The 23,032-nt window shown below is 34.4% G+C and overlaps 1 protein-coding gene across 1 annotated transcript; it reads right to left on the reverse strand.

The window, feature by feature from the left end:
* Positions 1-915: 915 nt before the first annotated feature.
* On the reverse strand, positions 916-20,650 carry LOC138697698 (TGF-beta-activated kinase 1 and MAP3K7-binding protein 1-like). Its single transcript, XM_069823171.1, has 7 exons — positions 20,413-20,650; positions 19,304-19,541; positions 13,285-13,417; positions 10,988-11,228; positions 8,634-8,790; positions 5,163-5,262; positions 916-1,553 (listed from the first exon to the last, which is right to left on the reverse strand). The coding sequence occupies exons 1-7, from the start codon at positions 20,498-20,500 to the stop codon at positions 1,062-1,064; spliced, it is 1,449 nt and encodes a 482-aa protein (XP_069679272.1). The 5' UTR covers positions 20,501-20,650; the 3' UTR covers positions 916-1,061.
* Positions 20,651-23,032: the final 2,382 nt, after the last annotated feature.

Here is a 23,032-nt window from a genome sequence, read left to right on the forward strand (position 1 = left end):
ACATACCTCTTCAAGAAATCTCGGAAATCAAGAAAGTCTTCAATAAGCAGTGCAAAAGCTGTTAACTTCCTAAATTTTCAAATGGTCGCTTCAGCAGAATATACAGTAGAATAAGAGTTGGTTGAATTAAAAAAATACGTTTATTTTATCGATTTTTTCGTGAGCTATTTCAACAAAGAACTCAGAATAAATATGCGGTAACTATTTAATAAGTGCAAGTGCCCTCTAGCACACCCCTGATTGAAGCTACGTTATTTTACCTAAACATACAATATTTTGAAGTTTCTCCTGAAATCCAGATATTTAAAATTGCTTGCAAATTCATCATGTAATTGATTACACATAAAAACATTCATCCTATAATTCCATAGATAATAACCGATTGAAATAAAATTAAGTATATTGTGCATAAGTAAATGCATGGTTAATTAGAAAATTAAGTTAAGTTCGGCAACATCGCTGCTAACACACACTACAGATGTAAGAGGTCAACGAACTCGGTGTGTCTCGCTAGATGAGCTGTTTCCTGGCGCTGTGTTACAACCAATTCGCATCCTGCAGTGGTTTGATGTTTAAACAGAGAACAAATACCTGTGAAAAGTCAGGATAACAGAGAGGGTTTGGAATTGAACGGGTTACAACAGCTGCTTGTCTATGCAGATGACGTCTAATTATCTGGAAATTGTTTTTTCTTCTTTAGAACTTGATTCACTTGTTTTTTTCAATGAGCCAAATTAAAGATATTCACACAAGACAAATTTAATATAATTAACAAAAATATTAAATTCTCGATACATTTTATTTTTTGGTCAAGAATACTACAAAATACTTATCACAGGTAAGAACATCATTTCCAATAACTTGCCTATCATTAAAATATTCAACTCAGAAACTCTTTATGGACTCAATGACACAAAACTTGTGTAATAAATTATCTACATGACAAAACAATTCATTCGAAACCTTTAATTTTATTCCTATAGGTAGACCAGACTAGAATAGTAGTGGGAAAGCAAGCCTTCCAAATCTGAAGGCTCTTCAAACAGTTCTGCAAACCAGCATCAAAATTCAATGTCTGGAGGCAGAGTTCCTTCCAATCTGGCTCTCTCCACATTGCTGAAGAAATCAGAGAAATCAACATATGCTTCTATTCTCCTATTCTTATCCAGAGGATTAGGTCTGTCTGGAAAGAGATCTGACGAACTTTCTGTTGTCGACGTGTCGTTATTTTGTTCATCCGTAGTGTTGGTAACAGCAGTGTCAGTCAGGGAGTTCTCAATAGTAGAATTGTCGTCACCTCCACCCCACGATGGAGTTGAGACAGTCATGACGATGGGATTAAAACGCACTACAGCATTGGTTGGCGAATTCAATGCATTTGGTAGTGGAAAATTAAAATTGCGAACAAGCAAAGTAATGTCGTCTCGCTTCCCACCCACTACAGAGTGTCCATTTGCTGCTGTTGCACCACTCATGTAGACATCATGGTGAATGCGAACGATCTTGTCCACCACAGCTTGTGCTACACCTGTAAGCGTAGACTGCATCCGGAACTAAAACATTATCAAAATACAAAAATTATTGTTATCAATATAACATACAGAGTAGAATGAGAACTTGCGCATTCATTATGTGAAGAGCCACCGAAGTAAAACACACAAAAAACTATTGGGAATTTTGTTCATACAGTATCAGGTTTTCAAAACCTTATTCCTTTGCTGTGGCCGTGCCAGAGAATCAGTCCCATTCTGAGGCTTGAAGGATTCGTAACAAGCTGTTTTTTACGGTGATGGGTTGTTAGCCTTTTGCCCAACCCCCAAGCTGGAGGACCACTCCTCATCGGCTGTATATGATTATGTCTCGTGACGAGAATATTGTACGAAATAGAAATATAAAAATTGGAAATTTATCTTTTGAAGAGGTGGAGAAGTTCAAATATCTTGGAGCAACAGTAACAAATATAAATGATACTCGGGAGGAAATTAAACATAGAATAAATATGGGAAATGCCTGTTATTATTCCGTTGAGAAGCTTTTATCATCCAGTTTGCTGTCAAAAAATGTGAAAGTTAGAATTTATAAAACAGTTATATTACCGGTTGTTCTTTATGGTTGTGAAACTTGGACCCTCACTTTGAGAGAGGAACATAGGTTAAGGGTGTTTGAGAATAAGGTGCTTAGGAAAATATTTGGGGCTAAGAGAGATGAAGTCACAGGAGAATGGAGAAAGTTACACAACACAGAACTGCACGCATTGTATTCTTCACCTGACATAATTAGGAACATTAAATCCAGACGTTTGAGATGGGCAGGGCATGTAGCATGTATGGGCGAATCCAGAAATGCATATAGTGTTAGTTGGGAGGCCGGAGGGAAAAAGACCTTTAGGGAGGCTGAGACGTAGATGGGAAGATATTAAAATGGATTTCAGGGAGGTAGGATATGATGATAGAGAATGGATTAATCTTGCTCAGGATAGAGACCAATGGCGGGCTTATGTGAGGGCGGAAATGAATCTCCGGGTTCCTTAAAAGCCAGTAAGTAAGTAAGTATCAGGTTTTCAAGGAAGGGAAGAGGAAAAGCAAAAGATAACCTGGGAAATTTTATTGACCCATCCCGAGATAATCCCCCAAGAACCACGTAAATCTGATGATGTGATGTTTAAGTCGATATAATTATTTGGCAGGATAGGAATTTCCCATACATCCACCTGAGTATAATGTGATGCAAATGAAGGTATGAACATGGAACACATCAAAAATGCCCAGCATTGCTACAAGGTAACATCGTACAAAAATAATGGACTGTAAGATGACGAATGAATTCACTGTGAAGTACCTAGGCATTAGAACAACATATACATTGTGCATTTCGAGATAACTTAGTTTCCCGTGTTATCAGCTGCATTTATCTATATCAGTGGTATTCAATCTATGGCATGCATAACCCCAGGGGTATTGGTCTAAGACAGGGCTGGGCACATTACGTGATTCTGAGAAATGAGCGCTGTGTGCTTTAAAGAGCTGTTCTTCCAAGCGCTGTGATGTATGCATACTGTACGTCATTCAGTGTCGGTGAGTGGTGACTCTGCAGTATAATGGCGAATTTTGAAGACTGAGCTTCTGCTCATACACTAAAGCGGCCCGCTACTCCCAATGCTTGTAATGTATCATGGGAGGAGGAGTTCGTTTTGGTAGAGAGCAGTGGATTAGCAAAGTGTTTAATTTGTCATAAAACACTCCAACTGATTAAGAAGAGCATCTATTTGATATTTATATTGCATTATAAGTTATTATACATTTAGTAATATATAATTTTAAATTATATAAGTATTAAGTTATACCATAGTACAGTATATTACAGTTTATGATATATCATATATCATATAACATTATTATATTATATTATACTATATTATATTATATTGTTGTAATCCTTTATTACATATTATGTTTATATTATTAATATGTATGTGTATGTATGTACTTATTCACACTGCAATGGGTATATACCCGGTGGCAGTGGTAACTAATTACACTCAATAATGAAAATAATAAACTTATTAATTAAAAATACAATTAATAATAATACTAATAATTAATACTAACAATAAATAATAATAATAATAATAATAATAATAATAATAATAATAACAACAGGGAATATACTAAATTAAATGAAACGATCACTTAAAATAACATTTTAAATAAATCTAATTTGTATCTTAAACTTAAGATCGAACTAAAACCCACGAGTATGATATGTTCATATCTGCACAAGTACCTTTCAACATTACACTCATTTCGCTGTAAACTCACTCACTGCACTGGAACTACGACACATTTCACTGATTCTATCCTGATTTCACTAACACTTCAAAAACATTTCACTGTTCAAATACTTTGCACTGCCACTATAAACTATAAAGCTTCACTGACAGGAACACGTTTCACTTACACAGCACACTTCACTGACACGACATACTTCTTCATTGATACAACACACTTCACTGACACAACATAATTCTTCACTGATACAACACTTCAATAACAACATATCATTTACACCCTTTAAATACTGTGTATAATTACCGTCTATTAGTAAGGTCCTTAAGCCTATTTTTAAATACATTTTTGGTTGTTGGTAAAGCCTTTAGTAAGCCTGCAGGTAAAGCATTCCGGTCCCTGATAGTATGATTGAGAAAAGAAAACTTTCCAGTGTCCGTCCTCTGCCTTCTTTCCCTACCTACCATTACCATTATGTAATTGTTAAAGCATTGTGTGTATGCCTATTGATTTGTGTGTATCCATAGAGCGAAGTTTATTTCATTAAATTAATGAGAGTATTATAAAGTCTGTACTGTACAATGGATTGATGTAATATCCTTATAAACTATTATGTACTGACAGACTGAATGACTAGAACAACCGTGGCTCTTGTTATATTAATGCAGGGAAGGTAGCTGTAATGTGAGTCCGCAACTGCGTGAGCGTTCTGCTCTGGCTTGGAATTGAAGTGCCTTGCGGAGCGAGAGCAGCTCTGGCCGACTAAATGGAGCCGCTCTCATGCCCGGCCCTGGTCTAAGAGCAAATGCATGCAATGTGGAAGAAATGAGGAAAGGAATTTGGGCTTCCTTATTTCATGTCACAACAAATGATAGTCAGCTTCTGCATTGGAAGTGTCCACAAGGAAAGAATGGTCAGTGTTCTTATCAGGTGGAATGAAGATTAATCACATTTTTGCGTTACTTTTCAAAAAAGGCCCATTAATTTTGTAGTAAAAAGTATTAAATATTATGTGTAATATTTCCCAATAAATTGACTTTTTCATATTGAATAAGAACAAACTGTCCAAGAGCCAGGAAAAACTGCTGCACACAGGCACAGAGATGGCGTGATAAGCACCACTTCTTTGATATGAGGAATAAATCTACAATGATTATATGTATAAAACCTTTTGGAGCAATCATTCATGATAGCCCAAGACAACAGACTCTTCAAGTCATACCTATTTTGTCCTTGTAATGAAACCAGTATGTAGTTCCGAAACATTTGAAATGTTAAGTTGCAGGACAAGATGGAATACCCAAAAGTCTACTTCATTCTAAGAAAAATTATGCAGTATATATAAAAAATCAATAATAAAGCCTGAATAATTTATACCTGTTCCACAGCCATCTGGGCTATATCTTTGTTGACCTGATCTGTTCGTGTGGCTTCCTCCAGTGACTTGTACAGTCCATCAGACATCAATAACAGAAACCTGTCAGAGATCAAAAGAAGAAAACAACTTTGATTTATATATGCATATACTCTGACAGTTCTCTATAGACAGAATAGTGCATTTGCTTTTCTACACCACTTGCTGATGCTGTAGCTGTCTGATTGGTTCAGGTGACATCTGCTTCTATTCTGACCCCAAGACTAGAGGATAGCCATACAGTGGAGCTTCGATTATTATCTTGTTCCATAAAACTGTGATGGTTACTGAAATGATTACAATCATTTAAACCCATGTTCTATTGATACCGGTAATTTGTCTCGAAAATAAAACAACATACTGTACATCTTTCTTTTAGATTGTAACACTGAAGAAAATTACGTATTAAAAGAAATATCATCCCTTAACACTTTGCAACACTGGAGAAAATAACGTATTACGAAAAATATCACTTCTTAACACCATCATATTGATTTGACTTAAAAAAAATTAAATCCAAAGACATTAACAGGAAAGCTTAATATATGTTGTAAAACTCAAAAACTTAATCTATTTTATCGGACACCACATTTGTTTAATAACTATGAGACTGAAATTAACAAAATGAATACTCTTAGATACCTTCATTACACTTAGTATGTGACTGGATGCTTGGGATTGTGGGAAGGTTAGTCATCCAGGAGAAATGTACCAGTATAGGATTTGGAAAAAAAACAACGATTTTCAGAATTATGATGATAATCGAAGCTCCACTGTTCAGAAAAACAAAGGACAGTAAAAGATTATATAAATGTATAAAAAAATCTTTTGTTTTATGATAAGGTTTAAGGAAGAATTAAGGTACATTGGCGTGTATATGGAAGTGATATACAAGGCAGGACAAAAAAGTAAAGCTTTTACAAATAACTTGAAGCAAAAGTGAGAAAACAGGTAAGAAGTTAATTTATTTGTATGAGGAATTAGGTTAGGCTATTTAATTTTATTATTACTAATTTAATATAGACGTAAAAAGACATTGTAAATATTGCAATGCTGAGTATAATATGCCATTATTTTTCCCAACATTTTCCCTCATACTCTTGCCAATAGTATTATTTACACCTAGTGAATAAAATATACGGTAAGCCTACAGTAAATATTTGCAAAAATGAGCCTTCACTATTAAGTGTTATAAAGTGTGGAACTTGCTGAAAAATAAATACAGTAACATTAAAAATTAGTTGATAAATGAGTTGACAAACACAGATACACAGAGAAGAAATTTGCAACACTTCTTATAGAATAAGTTTTTAGTTCGCCAAAGAAAAAAATTGCAGAAATGGGTTCAATATTTATTTTTCAGCATAATCCAATTTTTTGGGTATAATAATCTGGCACAATATTGTCTGTCCTGTAACTGAAAACCTTCATGGTTTGTAAACCTATAATAATAGCAGCAGCAAGAAGAAGAAGAAGAAGAATCTCAGATTTATGTACAATAATAAGTGCAAGTACCAATGTTAAGAAGTGCAACAATATTAGTGTAATTAAAATCCCATTGTTCCACATAATCTAGATCAGTATCAACACACTCCAAAGCTTAATGTTAAAACTGGTAACTGAATTGTGTTAAATGTCCAACATATTAAATTTTCAAACACGATATTGTACGTCTCATATAGAAAAAGATTTTGTACTGCAGTAAAAAGCAAAAATCATATTATCCATGTTTTCTGTTATTCATGCGCATGTTTGGTGATTAGCTTGGACAATCGAAAGTTTGCTGTAGTAATAAAAATCATCATCATCATCATCATCATCATCATCATCATCATTATTATTATTAAACTCAATACACTTATTGTCATGATGGTACAGAAGCTCTTTATCACCCTTAAGTAAAATTAATTTTATCAACAGAAAAATAACACGAAAAACTGAAAATACTACAGGGACATCATTTTATTTTTACTAACATTTTTAATAATAACCTGACTATACCTTCGGATTAATGATTGAGACCCGGAAACACAGTTTGCTACCTCCTTCCACGACTGGAGTTCGATGATACTGGCGTAAAATACAAACAAATCACTTTACTAGGTACAGGAGGGAAGAAAAGTAGTTCATCCATTTACGTAAAGTAGGAAATATCGCGATTTTGAGTGTGACAAATTTTCATTAGGTTTTGTTTAATCAAAATACAGTACAGTATTAACAATGAATGTTTTTACTCACGAACTGAGTTATCCATGCGAACGTATTCATTATGCAGTGTATATTATACTGTCTACAGCACATTAGCGTATGATATAGAGAATGAAGTTAAAATGAAAAATAATCATAATATGGATATTTAAACACATTTTTGAAAATGGTGGCCGTTCATTTCGATACAGGCTTCATTTCTTTTGTGTCCATTATCGCACTATAGACTATTGCATCTAATTCCAATTACCAGTTTAGTCCTTCATTCTTAGTAACTCATGTTGAAATAATTCTGTACCTACTCTATAAAAGAGTACCTTAAGTACTGTAAATTCAGTCTTCACTTCTGCCCGACCCGCACAGATAAAATTACTCAGACATGCTATCTACTGTCCGTCCAAGTGGTCATGTCGTAGGGTCGTAGAAAGGGGGGAAATCACGTGATAATTAATTACTTAACGAGGCCCTTTTATTTAAGTTATTTTAAACAGTTGTATAATATTACGTAGACGTCCAATTAATTCCTAACAAAAATTAATGTTTTCAGAAAAGAGCAAAGAAAGCCCAGCCACTAGTCTTTACAGTGGAGCGAGCAGAAGCAGGTGGGGGAAATCGGGATGCGACGTAAGCAAACAGACGACAGTACCTGTGCGAAAATATGATTCAATATTGGAAGTTTTCGTCACTGGAAAACGCGAACATATTTCTGAAACGTACTATAACCACTAACTCAGTACTTCGGCCTTGGTTCTGTGTGGAGGAACTTCGTTAGTAGAAGGGGTGGGAGTGAAGTACATTCAAAAACTCAGGTACAATAAAAGTTGAAGTAAAAATAAAATGATGTCCCTGTATTTGTTGTGAAATCCATCATCATCTCTTGTGAACCTGCATTGTCATAAAACTTCACGTAATTCTTTTTACAACACAATAATGAAAATATAATATTTAAGTGTTGAATCATGTATTAGACATGTAGCTACATAGAAGTAATTTTATTTTAACATTTTTTCCTAAGTTAGAACACAAAAAAATAAATGAAATTTCAGTCACCTTGTCACCTTACATAAACAGTGCTATGAAATGGATTAAACCACCATAGCAGTTACCCAGGCCCTGTGCTACTGCTCTGTTTATACAGTACACCATCTTTTAACAATATCATTATTTTCTTAACCAACTTATGTTTATCACAAACTTATCACAAAATAAGAAGGAAAAGATAATACCTGCAAGAACTGTCAAGTTCAATTCCTCCGTGGATTTCAGGTTCAGCGATGACGGGTTCTGCCTTAGCGGACATCAACTCATCAAACTCCTTATATCCACCCTTCACTAAGTAATTACCGAGACAACGTGTGTTCTCTTGATTGCCAAGACGTGAACCTATGCACATTAAACAACAGTTACAGAAATATGTCCTGATGTCATAAGCGGTATTTAAGGTTTGTTGCAGCAAACAATTAAGAACGCATTCCGAACTAATACCGAACTTCTTTCGACGCATGCGCCTGTTGTGTACGGTGTCAGAACTAGTTCGGGATTTTACATTGTTGGAACGTTTCTTGAACTCTCCTTTCATGGCCTTCGGAGTTCCTATCAAAATATTTTTTTACTTCAACCTATCTAGTCTCGAATCATTTTAACCATAACTTCAGATTAAACCATCTGCATATGTGTCAGCAGTTCAGAATTTCCAGTTCCTGCTCTTAATCAAGAATCAATTTCACTTGTTCCGAACGAGTTCCAAAGCACGTTGGAACAGGGAACTGGGAGTTCAGTATTGGTTCGGAATCAGTTCTAGTCTTGTTGGAACACATGAACAGGCAGTTCAGAATCAATTCTGAACCATGCGGGAACAAACCTTCAAATTATTGATTTTCAATCTTTTTAACCTGTGTACATCTGAGACTGAACTATGACCTTTGAGAACCATGAAGAGAACAAGGTTATTATTAATTATGTATTACACAGTATACTCGTCCATGCACACAATGACAGTAAAAACTAGGTGAAATATTGGTCACCTTGGTCGCTCAATTGGCAGAATATTGGCTTATGATGACTGCAGACCTGGGTTCAAATTTCTTTCCTACAAAGTTGGGGCAGTCAGTATATACATGGCCCAAGCTTTAAAAATGTTACATTTCAAAAATATAAAAGCCTAATTAAAAACAAAACTAAAGCAGCTGAAGAGTTGAACCATGTCTCAAAACCATTTATTATCGTAATTTATCGCCTAATATAATAGCCAGTTTTAACAAACAATAAGTTAGTACATTATGCAACGAGCATATAATGGTAGTAATTAAGACGCGAGTATGTTTGTTTATGAAACGAGCGCAAGCGAGTTTCATAATTTTCATACGAGCGTCTTAATTACCATTATAGCCAAGTTTCATATGACTTTTTATGCTCGACCATATTTCTAACTTGAAATTATTCAGAAGTATTCATGTTATGGTTATATGGAACTGACCTGAATTGTGAGATGTGCGCAGACGCGAAAGTATTGATTTTTTCCGAAACACGAATGTCATTGACCTTGATATAATCTAGACAATAACATGAAGATTAGGCTTGATATAACCTGGAAATTGATTTAGAATTGAAAAACGAGATGACAAATTGAATTTATTTGAATATTATTTACAATTAATGCTAATTATTATAGTAACAGAACATAACCTTCTGCAGCAGTATTGGATTTCCAGCCTCTGTGACTTTTCGCTAGTTGTCTTTCGATTGCATATCCGAGAATAATCGATACTTGCGGTTTTATAATGGTACAATCAGTACAAAGGTGATTTTTCATTGGCTAAACAACTGAATTATAATGAATAAGTGTACTTTAATGAGGTGCATTAAAGGGCTACTACCAGGTGTATAATTACTACATTTCGGCATGGTCGAGCATAAAAATTTGTATTGATTTTGAAAATTTTCTGGTTTTTTCATACTTTTGAGAAGCCCTACACTCTGCAAAGGATTAAAGTGTGAATTCGAAAAGAAAGCTAGTTTTTTTTTTTTTCCATTACTATTGGTTCATATTTTGTGATCAGACATCTCATGTCTCATGTACAGTTCTCAGTGGTGAGACTAATTATTTGTAAATACCAAATTTTTCGATGCACAAAAAGCACTTTTTTTTTTCTTTAAAAATAATTTTAAAAAATCTACATGTCTCTTAGAAAACAAATGTTCCCATGACAATAATAATTAGAATCCATTTTTACTTGTTACTAGGTTTATTGTTATTTAAAAATATAACTATGGTTTGAAATTAAACATTATAATTTTATTTTATCAATAAACGGAAATATAGTATTTAATATTTAGCACTGGCTGAGCAACGGATACAATTTTAGCGACAATTTAATATCAGTTTCTGAATTTGTAAGTTAGCATACAAGTTAATGTAGAGTAGCTCTCTAAGATCAATATAAAGTAGTTGATCTGCCATAAGTAACGAATGGAGTTGTCTTAGTTATTTCTTAAAACTGATCTAATTTCAAGCCATGTGTATAGAAACTTCAAATAAACATTACCGCAATTATTACAAGAAAATACTGTGTTAATTTACCTTGTCTGAATCTGTCCACATCCAGACCAAGTTGTGAAAGTCTGAGGAGCTCATCTTCATTCCGCAGGTCGTGGTCCACACTGAGCTGCACCACACGCAGCACGCCGTTAGCATCAGTGCGGCACAACAGAGCTCGACTGTCTCCCACATTTGCCACGTACAAGCGTCCACCATAGACCAATGCAACCACAGCTGTCGTTCCAGAAGACAACTCGCAGTTCAGGGCATTCAATTTGTCCACCTGAAATAAATTTCCTCTGCATAAAATATGCTTTCACATGTCCGAATTTAACTTTATCTGCACCTTTAACATGATAAGAACACGAAGATTAATAAAGCTGCAATTAAAATTTATAAATTATATTTTCAGATCCAGACATTTGAGACGGGCAGGGCATGTAGCACATATGGGCGAATCCAGAAATGCATAAGGGCTATTCCATCTCAAATCGACTGAAATACAGAGAAAATTGACCTTGCAATTTTTAAATACAATGAAACTTTTTCTGTCCCTTGACAACTGTGATACAATGCTTTGTGCAAAGTTTGAGGCATCAGAACTTCATAGTGTTTAAATTTAAAATATTTAAATTTATTGTATTTTCATAAAATTAGCAACTTTAAACTGTTGTGGCTCCGAAACCCTTTCACCCAATGATCAAAATGATGGTTTATTTTGATGCTGAGAAATTAAAGTTTATATTGACATGTAAACAGTTTTTCTTACTTTTTATGGAAATGGAGAAATTTAGATTTTTCTTCATTAAGACGCCTTTGACCACGAAAAAATATTTTAAAAATATATGGTTAGATTCCGCATTGAAAGTACAAATAAACACATATTTCTTACTGGTGCACCGTTGATAAGAAAGTATTGAAAATATCAAATAAAGAAAATAAATAGTACGCGCGTGAACTAACCAGCTAACTGTAGGTAGTCGAGACAAGCAAGACCAGGAGACAAACACATAAACACAGGAGTAAAATGACGCCCAATGCTCGCTTATCTTCAGCTCTCGGCCAGTGCATGGAGTACTGCGCCGTTCAAGTCTAGGTGTGTGAAAATAATTTATTTAATACCCTCGAAACTTATTGCCGAGCCACTAAGCAAACGATGCCGAATCCCTCTTAATAATGCAAGGTTTTTTCTCAATATTTTTTTACATTTTTACAAATGGGCAAAAAGCCTAAAAGTAAGTAAAATCAGATTATCTGTCTCTCTATATACAATAAAAATAAGTATTACTTCTTATCATAGCCTACTAAATGTCAGCTTCAAAATGAGCTCCCGTTCAATGTTCTGCAGTAAATGGTTCCAGAGTTCTGAGCGCTGAAAGAGGCTTGTTTTTATCAAATACGCTAAATTTGTTGCTCAATAGTACGAAAACCGTTTGACTTTCGATAGTATATTTTTTTAAAATGCACTCTCCTCAGCACCTTGTATAAATAGGAAAAAAATTAGAGTATTAAAAAATGCGAGGTTTTTTACTGATCGATTTCATATGGAATAGCCCATATAGAGTATTAGTTGGGAGGCTGGAGGGAAAAAGACCTTTGGGAATGTAGAGATGTAGATGGGAGGATAATATTAAAAATGGATTTGAGGGAGGTGGGATATGATGATAGAGACTGGATTAATCTTGCATAGGATAGGGACTGATAGCAGGCTTATGGGAGGGTGGCAATGAACTTGCGGGTTCCTTAAAAGCCATTTGTAAGTAAGTAAGTGAATCTTGTGATATAATTTTCTATAATTTTAATCGTCCTGTCTATAATGACTCTGATCTAATCTTCAAACAGAAGCCTGTAACAAGCCTCAGTTGATTCAAGAACTTTAAAGTACTACAGACATCATTCTGAATTTAATTATCCTTAAATTATGACAATAATTATGTAATGCAATTATTAAGACAATATTCTGTTTTAACCCTCACATTAATGAACAAAATTATTGACAACTTTCAATGTTTGGAATGCATTTTGTTACATTTACTTGCCGAACAAGTTTTCTGAAAGGATTCTAAAGGGAAAAAGGAAGAGGGTAAAACCAAAATTGACATGGACACGAGGAATAATTAGAACAATGAGAGAAAGGGGATTAGAAGAAACACCAAGACAAAATTGCTATTATCCGTCACAGTTACTTTACTGGAGTTGTCGCAGTTCGGAGCTGTGACGACAAAACACTGTCACACCCCATCTCTGCTTCTTTCTATAGCACACTGCACATCCTTTCTACAAACTAAATGTTAAATTTGTTCAATGACAAAATAATTATGTGTAATACGAATTCATACCAGATGAGGAAATTTTTGATATGCTTCATACGAAGTCATGCCATCTGGTATCTCATATTGGAGACTTGTTCTTTCAGCAAGTCTATCATCCACAGAATCCAGATATCCCTTCTCCACAGCAATGAAAGCTTGCCTGCAATAACACACAATTAAGTTAATAACACATCTTAATGGCTTAATGCATACTGACAATACCTATTACATTAACAATGATCAAATTATAACTTGGAAGAAAGCTGCTAAATGCAACATGATCATTGAATTTCCTCCATTAACTTATGATTATTTTTTTTCCAAATACACTAAATTATGTGTACTGTGATATTTGTTTTTTCTGGTTTCTCAATACTGTACAACAAAGTTATTCTATTTCTTTGGGGTTTCTATCAGTCATTCATAATTAAAAATTGATCTTCTTTACATATTTGCATTCTTCCTTGGAAATATTGATTTAATTACCTGCATATAATCCTATCTTCACTAGATACTCTGTTACATAGTAATGTCCACTAGAAAAACAACTCAGCCACCATATTCTTTCTATTTAATTTGTTTTATCTCAACTTCAGTCTGTATGGCTCGTCTACCTTATTACTTTCTAGTTACACAGGATGGGTAAAACAAACAGCTTGTCTTCAAAGGGGCACAAAAAAGGGCAGCAAAATTCATAAAAGGTGGTAAGGGCCATGGATGCAAATAAGTCCATAAACTGGGTTGTAGTACGCCTTTGAGTTTTTATTAAATTTGCTGTTTTGACAGGGAATAAGTAATCCAACTTCAATTTTTTTTTTTTTTTTTGACAATCCAATAACCTTACATTTTGATCTCTCTGAATGGCTAGTATGGTATGCAGATTGAGTATATATAACACTCGAGAGATTCAGGACCAATACTAGCGAAACCAACGAGCACAGAATACTTAAGAGTAGACACTAGCATCTTAATACTATTGGACAGAGTGAAGCTGCTTTGATGGACCTGACGCCATCTTGTTGCTACCGAAACATTGCAAAATAGCTAATACGTTATAGAAGATCTTATGATAATAGGAATTCCATATGTCCCTAATTTCCTGGAGGAGTCACACTTTGTTTGTTTCGTAATACAGAATCGTTAGGCACGTATTTTCAGCAAAAATTGGAAAACTGTCATCGATAAATCACATACAGGTCATTTAAATTGACAACTCTTTAAATTGCAGTATGATATTAAATAGGTACTCTGGAAGGTTAAAAAATAATAATGATAAAAAAGGAAGATAATAGTTTGACCTTATTTTGCTACTAATACAATAAAAATACTAATCTATAATAATTATTTTTATAGGTTGATCCATTTGCTTCGATTTAATAATGCAACTTGTTTCTTAATGCATATTATAATTCTCTTCCTTTTGCCAGTATTTCGTATAGATGTTCCGGTTTTATTTAGAGAAAAATGAATACCCTTAACCATATAAAATTTGATAGGCTCTTCGTTTATAGTAGCTATATAATTAGATTAGGTATAACGGCGAACAAAAGTGAAGCTTTATTACTAGACATCGGATTTTAGGCACTAAAAATTGCAGTTTTAGGCGCCTAAAATAAGCTCAAAATTTGTAAAATTAGGCTCTATTTTAATGAAAATAGGCATTTTAGGCACATCAAGGTATCATACTTATTTCTTTCACTGAAATTTTTAGTTATACACTAAAATACGCACAAAAAAGTATGTTTAAACATTAAAAAAGAATACTATATTATATTTATAAACAGAGCTGCACAAATTTAATATATTGAAACTAATGAAATAATGATTATTGATATCAAGATTACTCATTTTAAGTTATTGAAATTCAGTTCCATGCTCAGACTTTATTATAATTATCTGCACAGTACACCACCAGAATTTTTTCTAAATTCTCCACAGTTAACCTTTGCCTTTTGTCACTGAGAATCATTTTGAAAACAGAAAAACTTCTTTCAACCGAAACTGATGTGAGAGGCGCAAAATTTAAATTGGGTACAATAGAAACATCAATACTTACTGGAACATTTACACTTTCCCCCGATATCACTCTTGATACTTTTTCCAACAATGAAAATCCTACATTCTTATTTAATACGTTGTCCCACTTATTTTTAACTTTTTTCCCAGTTTCGCCCAAAGCAGAATGTATGTTCACTTGAGCTTCCTTTACTATTGCTATTTGGCTACAAAGAGATTGTTTTTCACGTTCTAATTGTTCAATGCTTGCAGGTATGAAAGAAAAGTTTGATGTTATGTAGGCAATATCGTTTTTCACTCGTGAGTCATTCAGACAATCTTTCACTGCTTTCACACACGCTGCACTATCAGTTTCAGGTAATTTATCAATAACTGTGACCACTTCTTTAAAATACTTAGAATAATACACCACTGACTGAATCCAGGTTCCCCATCGTGTAACAACCGGCTGAGGTGGGAGTGGGATATCTGGAAAGTTCTCTCTGAATATTGAAATCCTGGATGGGGCTTTACAAAAACATTTTTTTGTGTTAGAAATAAACGAATTGACAAGAGGAAATTCATTCCGGATTGTTTCAGAAACCCTGTGAAGGCCATGTGCTAGACAGGTTACATGCGTGAGGTTAGGATAAAATGTTTTAAGAAGTGGAGCTGCAGCAACCATGTATGAGGCAGCATCAGTACAAAACAACAGAACTTTAGAATCGTCTATATTACCTGAGTATAAAGACTGTAGGCCTTTATTTACAAAATAAGCAATGACTTGGCTCTTCACTTTCGAAAGTTCCTTAACACATACGAGGTGTGGAATCGAAGGTCCATCAGGACTAAGTTTTCCTACTACCATATTTGCTATATACCTATTCATAGGATCTGAGGTTTCATCCACAGAGACCCATATGTAAGAATCACCTATATCCTCCCGAATGGAAGCTAAAGTTTCATTGTATATTCTGTCTAAGTAATTTTTTCTTAGGGTCGACTCAGATGGGATATTTTGTTTGCAGTATTTTTGTAAAAACTGTCTTAAAACCGGATTTTCAATTGCATTCCAGGGAATGTTAGCAGCAACAAACGCTCTGGTTAAATCAGCATAGAAATTGCTGCTGAGATTGGATGAAGTAGGCTGTGTTAGTAAAGTTTGTTGCAGTTGATTTTTCTGCTGAGCTTTAGCCTTATGAGGCGCTCCTTGCACATGCTGCTTTAGGTGGCACTTCTTTTCTTGCGAAATCTAAAAATGTAAAGTAAACTGAATTAAAATAAAATCCTAATTGTTGTATTGCCGTATTTCTATCACAAAGTTAGTGGGTTCGAACAATCAAAATTTTAATGACCTGCAAATACTTTAACTATCGGAATTTAAAAAGTTAAAGTGTAGTGGTCTTAAAAAGAATTACACCTCAGGATAGCTCAGTCAATGTATAAATATTATAGGCCTACTCATTAAAATTAATAGAATTTATATATTTCAACTATTGTTACATACCTGTTTGCTACAAATCTTGCAGAATATTATTTTTCCATCATAAGTGAATTCTGAATATTCTGTTAGCCATTGCCGGATCAATGTAGATTTTGCACTTATATTTTTCGGCATTATCACGTTAAACTTCACAGGAAAACGTCCTACCGCTCAAAACTTCTCAACACAAATAAGGTGAGGGAAAGAGCAACTGTTAACGAGCATTCAAATGAACCGTTGTTATTGAGATTCAATTGGACAAAAATACAAAGTTCCACTTATTGTTGCATTTCCTGGTAGTGTTAACACTAGGAGGGCCATTCTTTTAAATATTTTGTAACGGTTTACCCTACTAATTCGCAGTTTTACGACTTTTCATAAATATTTCAAAAACACTCTTTCTCCAAAAATTGTGATTTTATGACACTCTGAAGGGCAGTACAGCTAATCGGTTTCAGACCGAAAACAGTCATTTTTATAGTATAGTATATCTCTGAATCGGTAGCAGCACATGTTGTGATTGTTGCCTGCTTCAAAACTAAGGTTGGTTCTTTGTCGGCATTTATGCCTCCAAACATGTTAAATTCGGTGAAATCTATTGCGAGTGTCGTGAGATTCAAAACATTTTGTTTCCTTTATCAATGGTTTCATGGTCGGTGTGAAGCAAACTTTCCACTTTTTAAATGCCTTAAATTTCGCAGTGAATGCATGTATAAATTATAAAAAGTAAGAGTAAAATGCGAAACTTTACAGTGAGTTAGGCATTTTTAGGCGAATATTAACAAATTAGGCTCTAATAACCGTTTTAGGGCATTTTAGGGCACTATAAAACTCTTTGAATACCTTTCAATTTCCATGAAACACAAATATTAATAATTATTTTTACTTTTCTCCTAAAGAAACAAAATAGGCATTTGCCCTAGAATCCGATGTCTGTTTATTACCAAGTGGGTCAAGTTAGATCACGACTGGAGACAGTGAGTTAATGAAGCTACTTTTGTACGAGTTGTATACAATACATTGTTCATTATTTGCCGAAAATTAGAAAATAAATATATAAATTGAATTAGCCATATTAAGGCGGTCCAGATAGGTCCTAGCTTACCAATGTTAAAAGGGCGTACATATAATTTTCTTTTTCTGAGACTGTTAGGATTACAATCTTGAAAAAAATATTAGTTGCATGATGTACCTTTCTGATTGCTTTAACACGGGATTTTTTTTTTATTCTTTTGCATTTCCAAAATTGAAAATAGCACGCGGCACAAACTTCTAACTTGGGTTGTTAGATTATCGTCACTTGTAAATGCTAAGTCTACAAAGCGTAAGTCTGATTTAGTGATTATAAAAATTAATTACAATGATATTAATACACTAATCCTTTCTCTTAATCAAACTAATACGTAAACAATAGGAATCTAACCTAGGATAAATCATTCATTACTACACCTGTAATAAGTACATTCCATGCATGCATATTTACCTGAGCTACAAAATTGCATGCTACTTTACACATCTCTATTACGACCTCTACTGCTTTATGCCTGTCCTGTCTGGGGAGGAGCTGCAATAAGTGAAATTAAACACATCCAGTCATTTCAAAATAAAGTCCTACGAATTTCACTCAATTCTCCTTGGTTTGTCCGTAACAGCCAACTACACAGAGAAACCAGTATTGACACAATCCAACAGTTTATTCATTCACAAGCTAAGAAGTTCTATAACAACCTAGAAAATGTTCCAGGCGCCATCCATTACTCTCTCGGAAAGAAGTCCACATTTCCCACCAGAATCAAGAGCCGACTTCCAATGGACCTCATTTTATAATCAAAATTTATCATCACACCAACCTATGTAAATAATTATTTAGGCCTATTAACAATTATTTTTGTTCATGGAGGAGCCCAATCTAGGCTACCCTCAATTCAGTGTCATATATTGTATTTATATTTTTTAGAAATGATCTGTATAGCGCTAAATGCGCTGAACGATCAATAAATTACTAAAAAAAAAATTTTTTTACCTGTGAAAAGTTATTCCAGAAAGTTTCTTTGAAAACCTGTTTGTGCAGCCATATGCAGCACATGTAGGCATCTTGAAATTAGTTCATTCATGAATTAAAACAACGCTGCAACACCGCAATCAACTGTTAATGTGCTAAGCGGGAGCTAATGTTTTGGTAGCATCATGATGGCGACTGTCCACAAGAGCGGCTCCACCTCCAAGCTGTTCTTGTCTAACTTCTCTATGTATCCTGTGCTCGTTGAGGGAAACTAACTATTTTCCTAGTAATTTCGTCCTGGACCTCTTGCATATTATGTTGGTTAACAAGTAGGGACGGGGAGGTACAACAGTGAATTAGAATTAGAATATACAGGTAAGTAATGAACGATTTTTATTTTGAAAGCATTTGTGGCTGATAGCTGAAACCACGTGTTTTTCACTATACTGTATACATATCACAGAAACCAGTAAAACAAAAAATAATTTTGCCTGGAGAATTAATTAAACAAAACTCTAATCAATTGGTATAGGTCTACAATAATTCCAGACATAGTCTACACATACCTAAGGACTTCTTTGACTTCTTCATCACTATTCTTTCCTGATAACTGACCAAGAAGAATTTCAGCAGCCATTCGCTGGAGAGAAAACGTAGCTGTCTGAACACCTTCATGGCCATCGAAAACTCCATACAAGAATGTATTGTCATCTACTTGACAGTGGAAGCTACGATCTTCGAACTGGTGTTCTTCCTGACGACATCCATCTTCTCGGTAAATTTGATTAGTAGAAAAACCTACTCCTATGAAATACAACCACATATTGCATTGCACCTCACAAGAAAAAAACATATCAGAATGAAATTGTTAATCCAACTACTTAACTTATTACCTATTTAATTGTACTTGTAACTAAATCTAAGCTCTCCTTGTAACGTTCAATCATATGCTTCTTACATTCGAGCACTAGCCTAATTCTCCATAACTTGTATAGCCTATAAAAATATAACAAAAATACATATGTCCAGTACTGAATTTTCCATCTCGCTATACACCACACACGGGACTGATGTCTGGTGATTTGTGTTGTGATATTTCAAGATGAATTGAAAGTGAGAGATTGTACCGTAGACTAAATAAATAAGCCAATTTTCGTAAGGTCTAGAATCAGTGACAGGTTAGATTTGATTTGTTCAGACTTTTAATATGCCTTGCAAAAACACGCCTTTTGGTAGGCAGGTATACAATTAGATATTTACTATAAACCGAAGAAAGGAGTGTTTTCCAGCGTAGTGCGACATAATTATAATTATATCACTGGATTACGTGATGATTTCTTGTGAAAATATTCGAAAAACTTATCAGTCGGGTAGGCTATATACAAAATGAAAGTAATTGAGGAGAGTTGAGCTTTCACAATGATTGCATTGTATCTTTGAGTGGTGTATTATAATTTTGAGGTTATTTTCAGTGATTTAAGTACTTTTTTTCTCGCTTATGTTGTGTGTAGTAGGATCGAAGATTCACCACAAATATTATTCTATTGTACTTTTCGCCTAGTCCTACTTAGGTTAACCTACAAACCGTAATCTGGTAAAAATGTAACCAGGACATAACTTATGCTAATGTACGTATAATGCGAATACGTAAGATACATATTAATCTCAGCTTTACCTGATTGCCTACACACTGGTAAATCATCTGTCCAACTGTGAGTTTCTTCGTACTGGTTAGTTCGTGGTACTTCTGCTCTCGTTGGCATTTTTGCTTAAAGTCATTACCAAATCGATCACACAGAATATGTGCAAGACGATTGCTAAGTCTGTCACGTTACAGGTGGGTTAGTCAAAATCTTTGTAGCGAAATCCAGATTTAAGTGCAAACATAATAAACACATACTTTAGTTCCTATTCTTGGGCTTTAATCCCTTCTTCTGTTTTTTTTGTCTCTTTCTCGAACAAAGAGTTTGTAATATATAAGTATTACAAACTCTTTGGTCTCGAATCTCATTTATGCCAGGTAGTGTAGCCAATATGATTCTTAAAAACTCACTACGAAACTGCAGAAGTAGCTAAATTGCTATATTGTCAATACAAAATGAGATTATTTTGCCGCTTTGAATGTTTAAAAAAAGTTCATTAAATTCCTATATCAAATTGCATAAATTTTACCCGCTAAAGTAATACTGGAAAACCTGCTGGATTGGCTACCCTGATGCCAGGTTTATGCATTCCTTACAACTTCCCCAAATTCTGAATACAAAATTATCTTCTTAAAATGATGACATTGTATACAAAAGTATCGTCAATGACATCTACCACAAAAGAAAAATAATTTATTTGTATTCTCGAATCATTTCTGTATGTTAATATTTATAAAAATTTGATGTTTTCATGAAAGTAATATACTTTCCTACGGAAGATTAGGGTCCATTGTTGCAAAGCATTGTTTTCACTAAATTCATATTTTAAAAAATCGGCAGGTACATTACTATACTGCATATCTTTACAATTGAAAGGGTTATTAATGAACAGCGCATGAAACAAGGAAAACAAGTTAAATACAGGGCGATCAAGGGGAATATAGGAAGAACAAGGGGAAGACAAGAAAAACGCTAATTTTGATTTTTTTTATATTCTTCAATATTTCCTCAATTAAACAAGTGGCCTGAAGATTTGTGCCAGAATTTTTATGGTCGGATCTATTGACACTCGATAATGGCCTCAGGCAGCGCATTTGTGCTGCATCAATTTTTTTTTTTTTTTTTTAATTTTCTTGTTTACCATTTCACAATGCTTGTCTACAGGCTATAAAGTCACAATCCTACAACTAGTTTTATTGAAGTCCACAGAACCGCATTTCTGTAAGTATTGTGATTCACTGTTTGGTGCCATCAAATAATTCATTCAGCTATACTGATCCAGGTCTGACAGAGTTCACTACAAGAGTTTCTTCATTACCCTGGGATTTCTGCAGCTTCCTCAGATTGATCTCATCAGTAGCAAATCATGGTACTACATCCTGCTGCTCCTACATTGACCTGAAGATCACATTCCTGTAGGTATCGTGATTCACTATTTGGTACCATCTATAGATTCAGCTATACATCATCCAGTTTCAACAGAATCTGCTATGAGGACCCTTCATTCCCCTGGGACTTTTGCAGCTTCCTAAGAGCGATGCCATCTATATGCAAGTTACTGTACTACATCCTACAGCATCCTCGGTCAACCTGAAACTATTAAAAGTTGACAGATGAAATTGAAATTAATAAAGGCAAAATAAGCCCGAGGTCCAATGTCGAAAGTTACCTAGCAATTGTTTCAATTGGTTAAGAAGAAAACCTCGGAAAAAAATCTCAATCAGGTAAGTTGTCTCAACCAGGATTTAAACCTAATCCTGCTCATTCCACGGTTAGACATGATAGACATTATTCCACAGCAGTGGACATACTCACATTTACCATTAGAGGTTTTCCTCAAACTTTCACCCCTCCCCTAGCCACAAGCTGAGGCAATATGTACTGTACATTACCGGTATATGTACATTTTGGCCATAAACAACAATAAGTCAAATAGAAGACATCACATATATCAGATGACTCTCTCAAGTGAGAGTGATTTTTAAAATCTGTAGCAACTCATATCACCTGACCTAATGTCACTAGATGATTTCTTGTGGGGTTATCTTAAAAACAGAGTTTATGAGAATCGACCACAAACCGACGACTTTAAGAAAAATATAACCACTGAAATCAATGCAATTAACGAGAAAATGTTGCAGCAAACTGTGACAAAACAGATGTGTGTACATAAAGGAGGAAGTCATTTTCAAAATGTACTGTGAAGATAAGCAATTCTCCCAGAGATGCTTCATATTTAGAAAGAAGTTGAACCTTCGTAGCTTCTGTCAAACAGAAATAGGAAGATTTAAAAAATCACCCATTTCATATAAATCACTCCATTTTTCCTACTAAATATTGAAAATTGGTTAAAAAGGTATAATCATATTTTAATTTTTTTATTTATAATTATATTTAAAATTAATTAAAAAAATAGCAATGTAACAAATTACTGTCTTCTTTGAATACAACTGAAGCCCAGAAAAAACCTCAAGGACTGCCAGCTGGACCACATTGACTTAATTTTATTTTTACTAGGTTATTTTACGACGCTTTTTCAACAGCTTAGGTTATTTAGCGTCTGAATGAGATGAAGGTTATAATGCCGGTGAAGTGAGTCCAGGGTCCAACACCGAAAGTTATCCAGCATTTGCTCATATTGGGTTGAGGGAA

This window comes from Periplaneta americana, chromosome 4 (genome assembly GCF_040183065.1).
Source record: "Periplaneta americana isolate PAMFEO1 chromosome 4, P.americana_PAMFEO1_priV1, whole genome shotgun sequence".
Taxonomy (NCBI): Eukaryota; Metazoa; Arthropoda; class Insecta; order Blattodea; family Blattidae; genus Periplaneta; species Periplaneta americana.

Bases quoted from the DNA above. Each gene is read 5' to 3' on its own strand.
- LOC138697698 (XM_069823171.1), bottom strand. From the start codon at position 20,500: ATGCCAACGAGAGCAGAAGTACCACGAACTAACCAGTACGAAGAAACT. The intron at 19,542-20,412 runs GTAAAGCTGAGA...TGTATTTCATAG, and splicing joins ACCAGTGTGTAGGCAATCAG to GAGTAGGTTTTTCTACTAAT. The intron at 8,791-10,987 runs GTAAATTAACAC...TAATGTGCATAG, and splicing joins TGTGGACAGATTCAGACAAG to GTTCACGTCTTGGCAATCAA.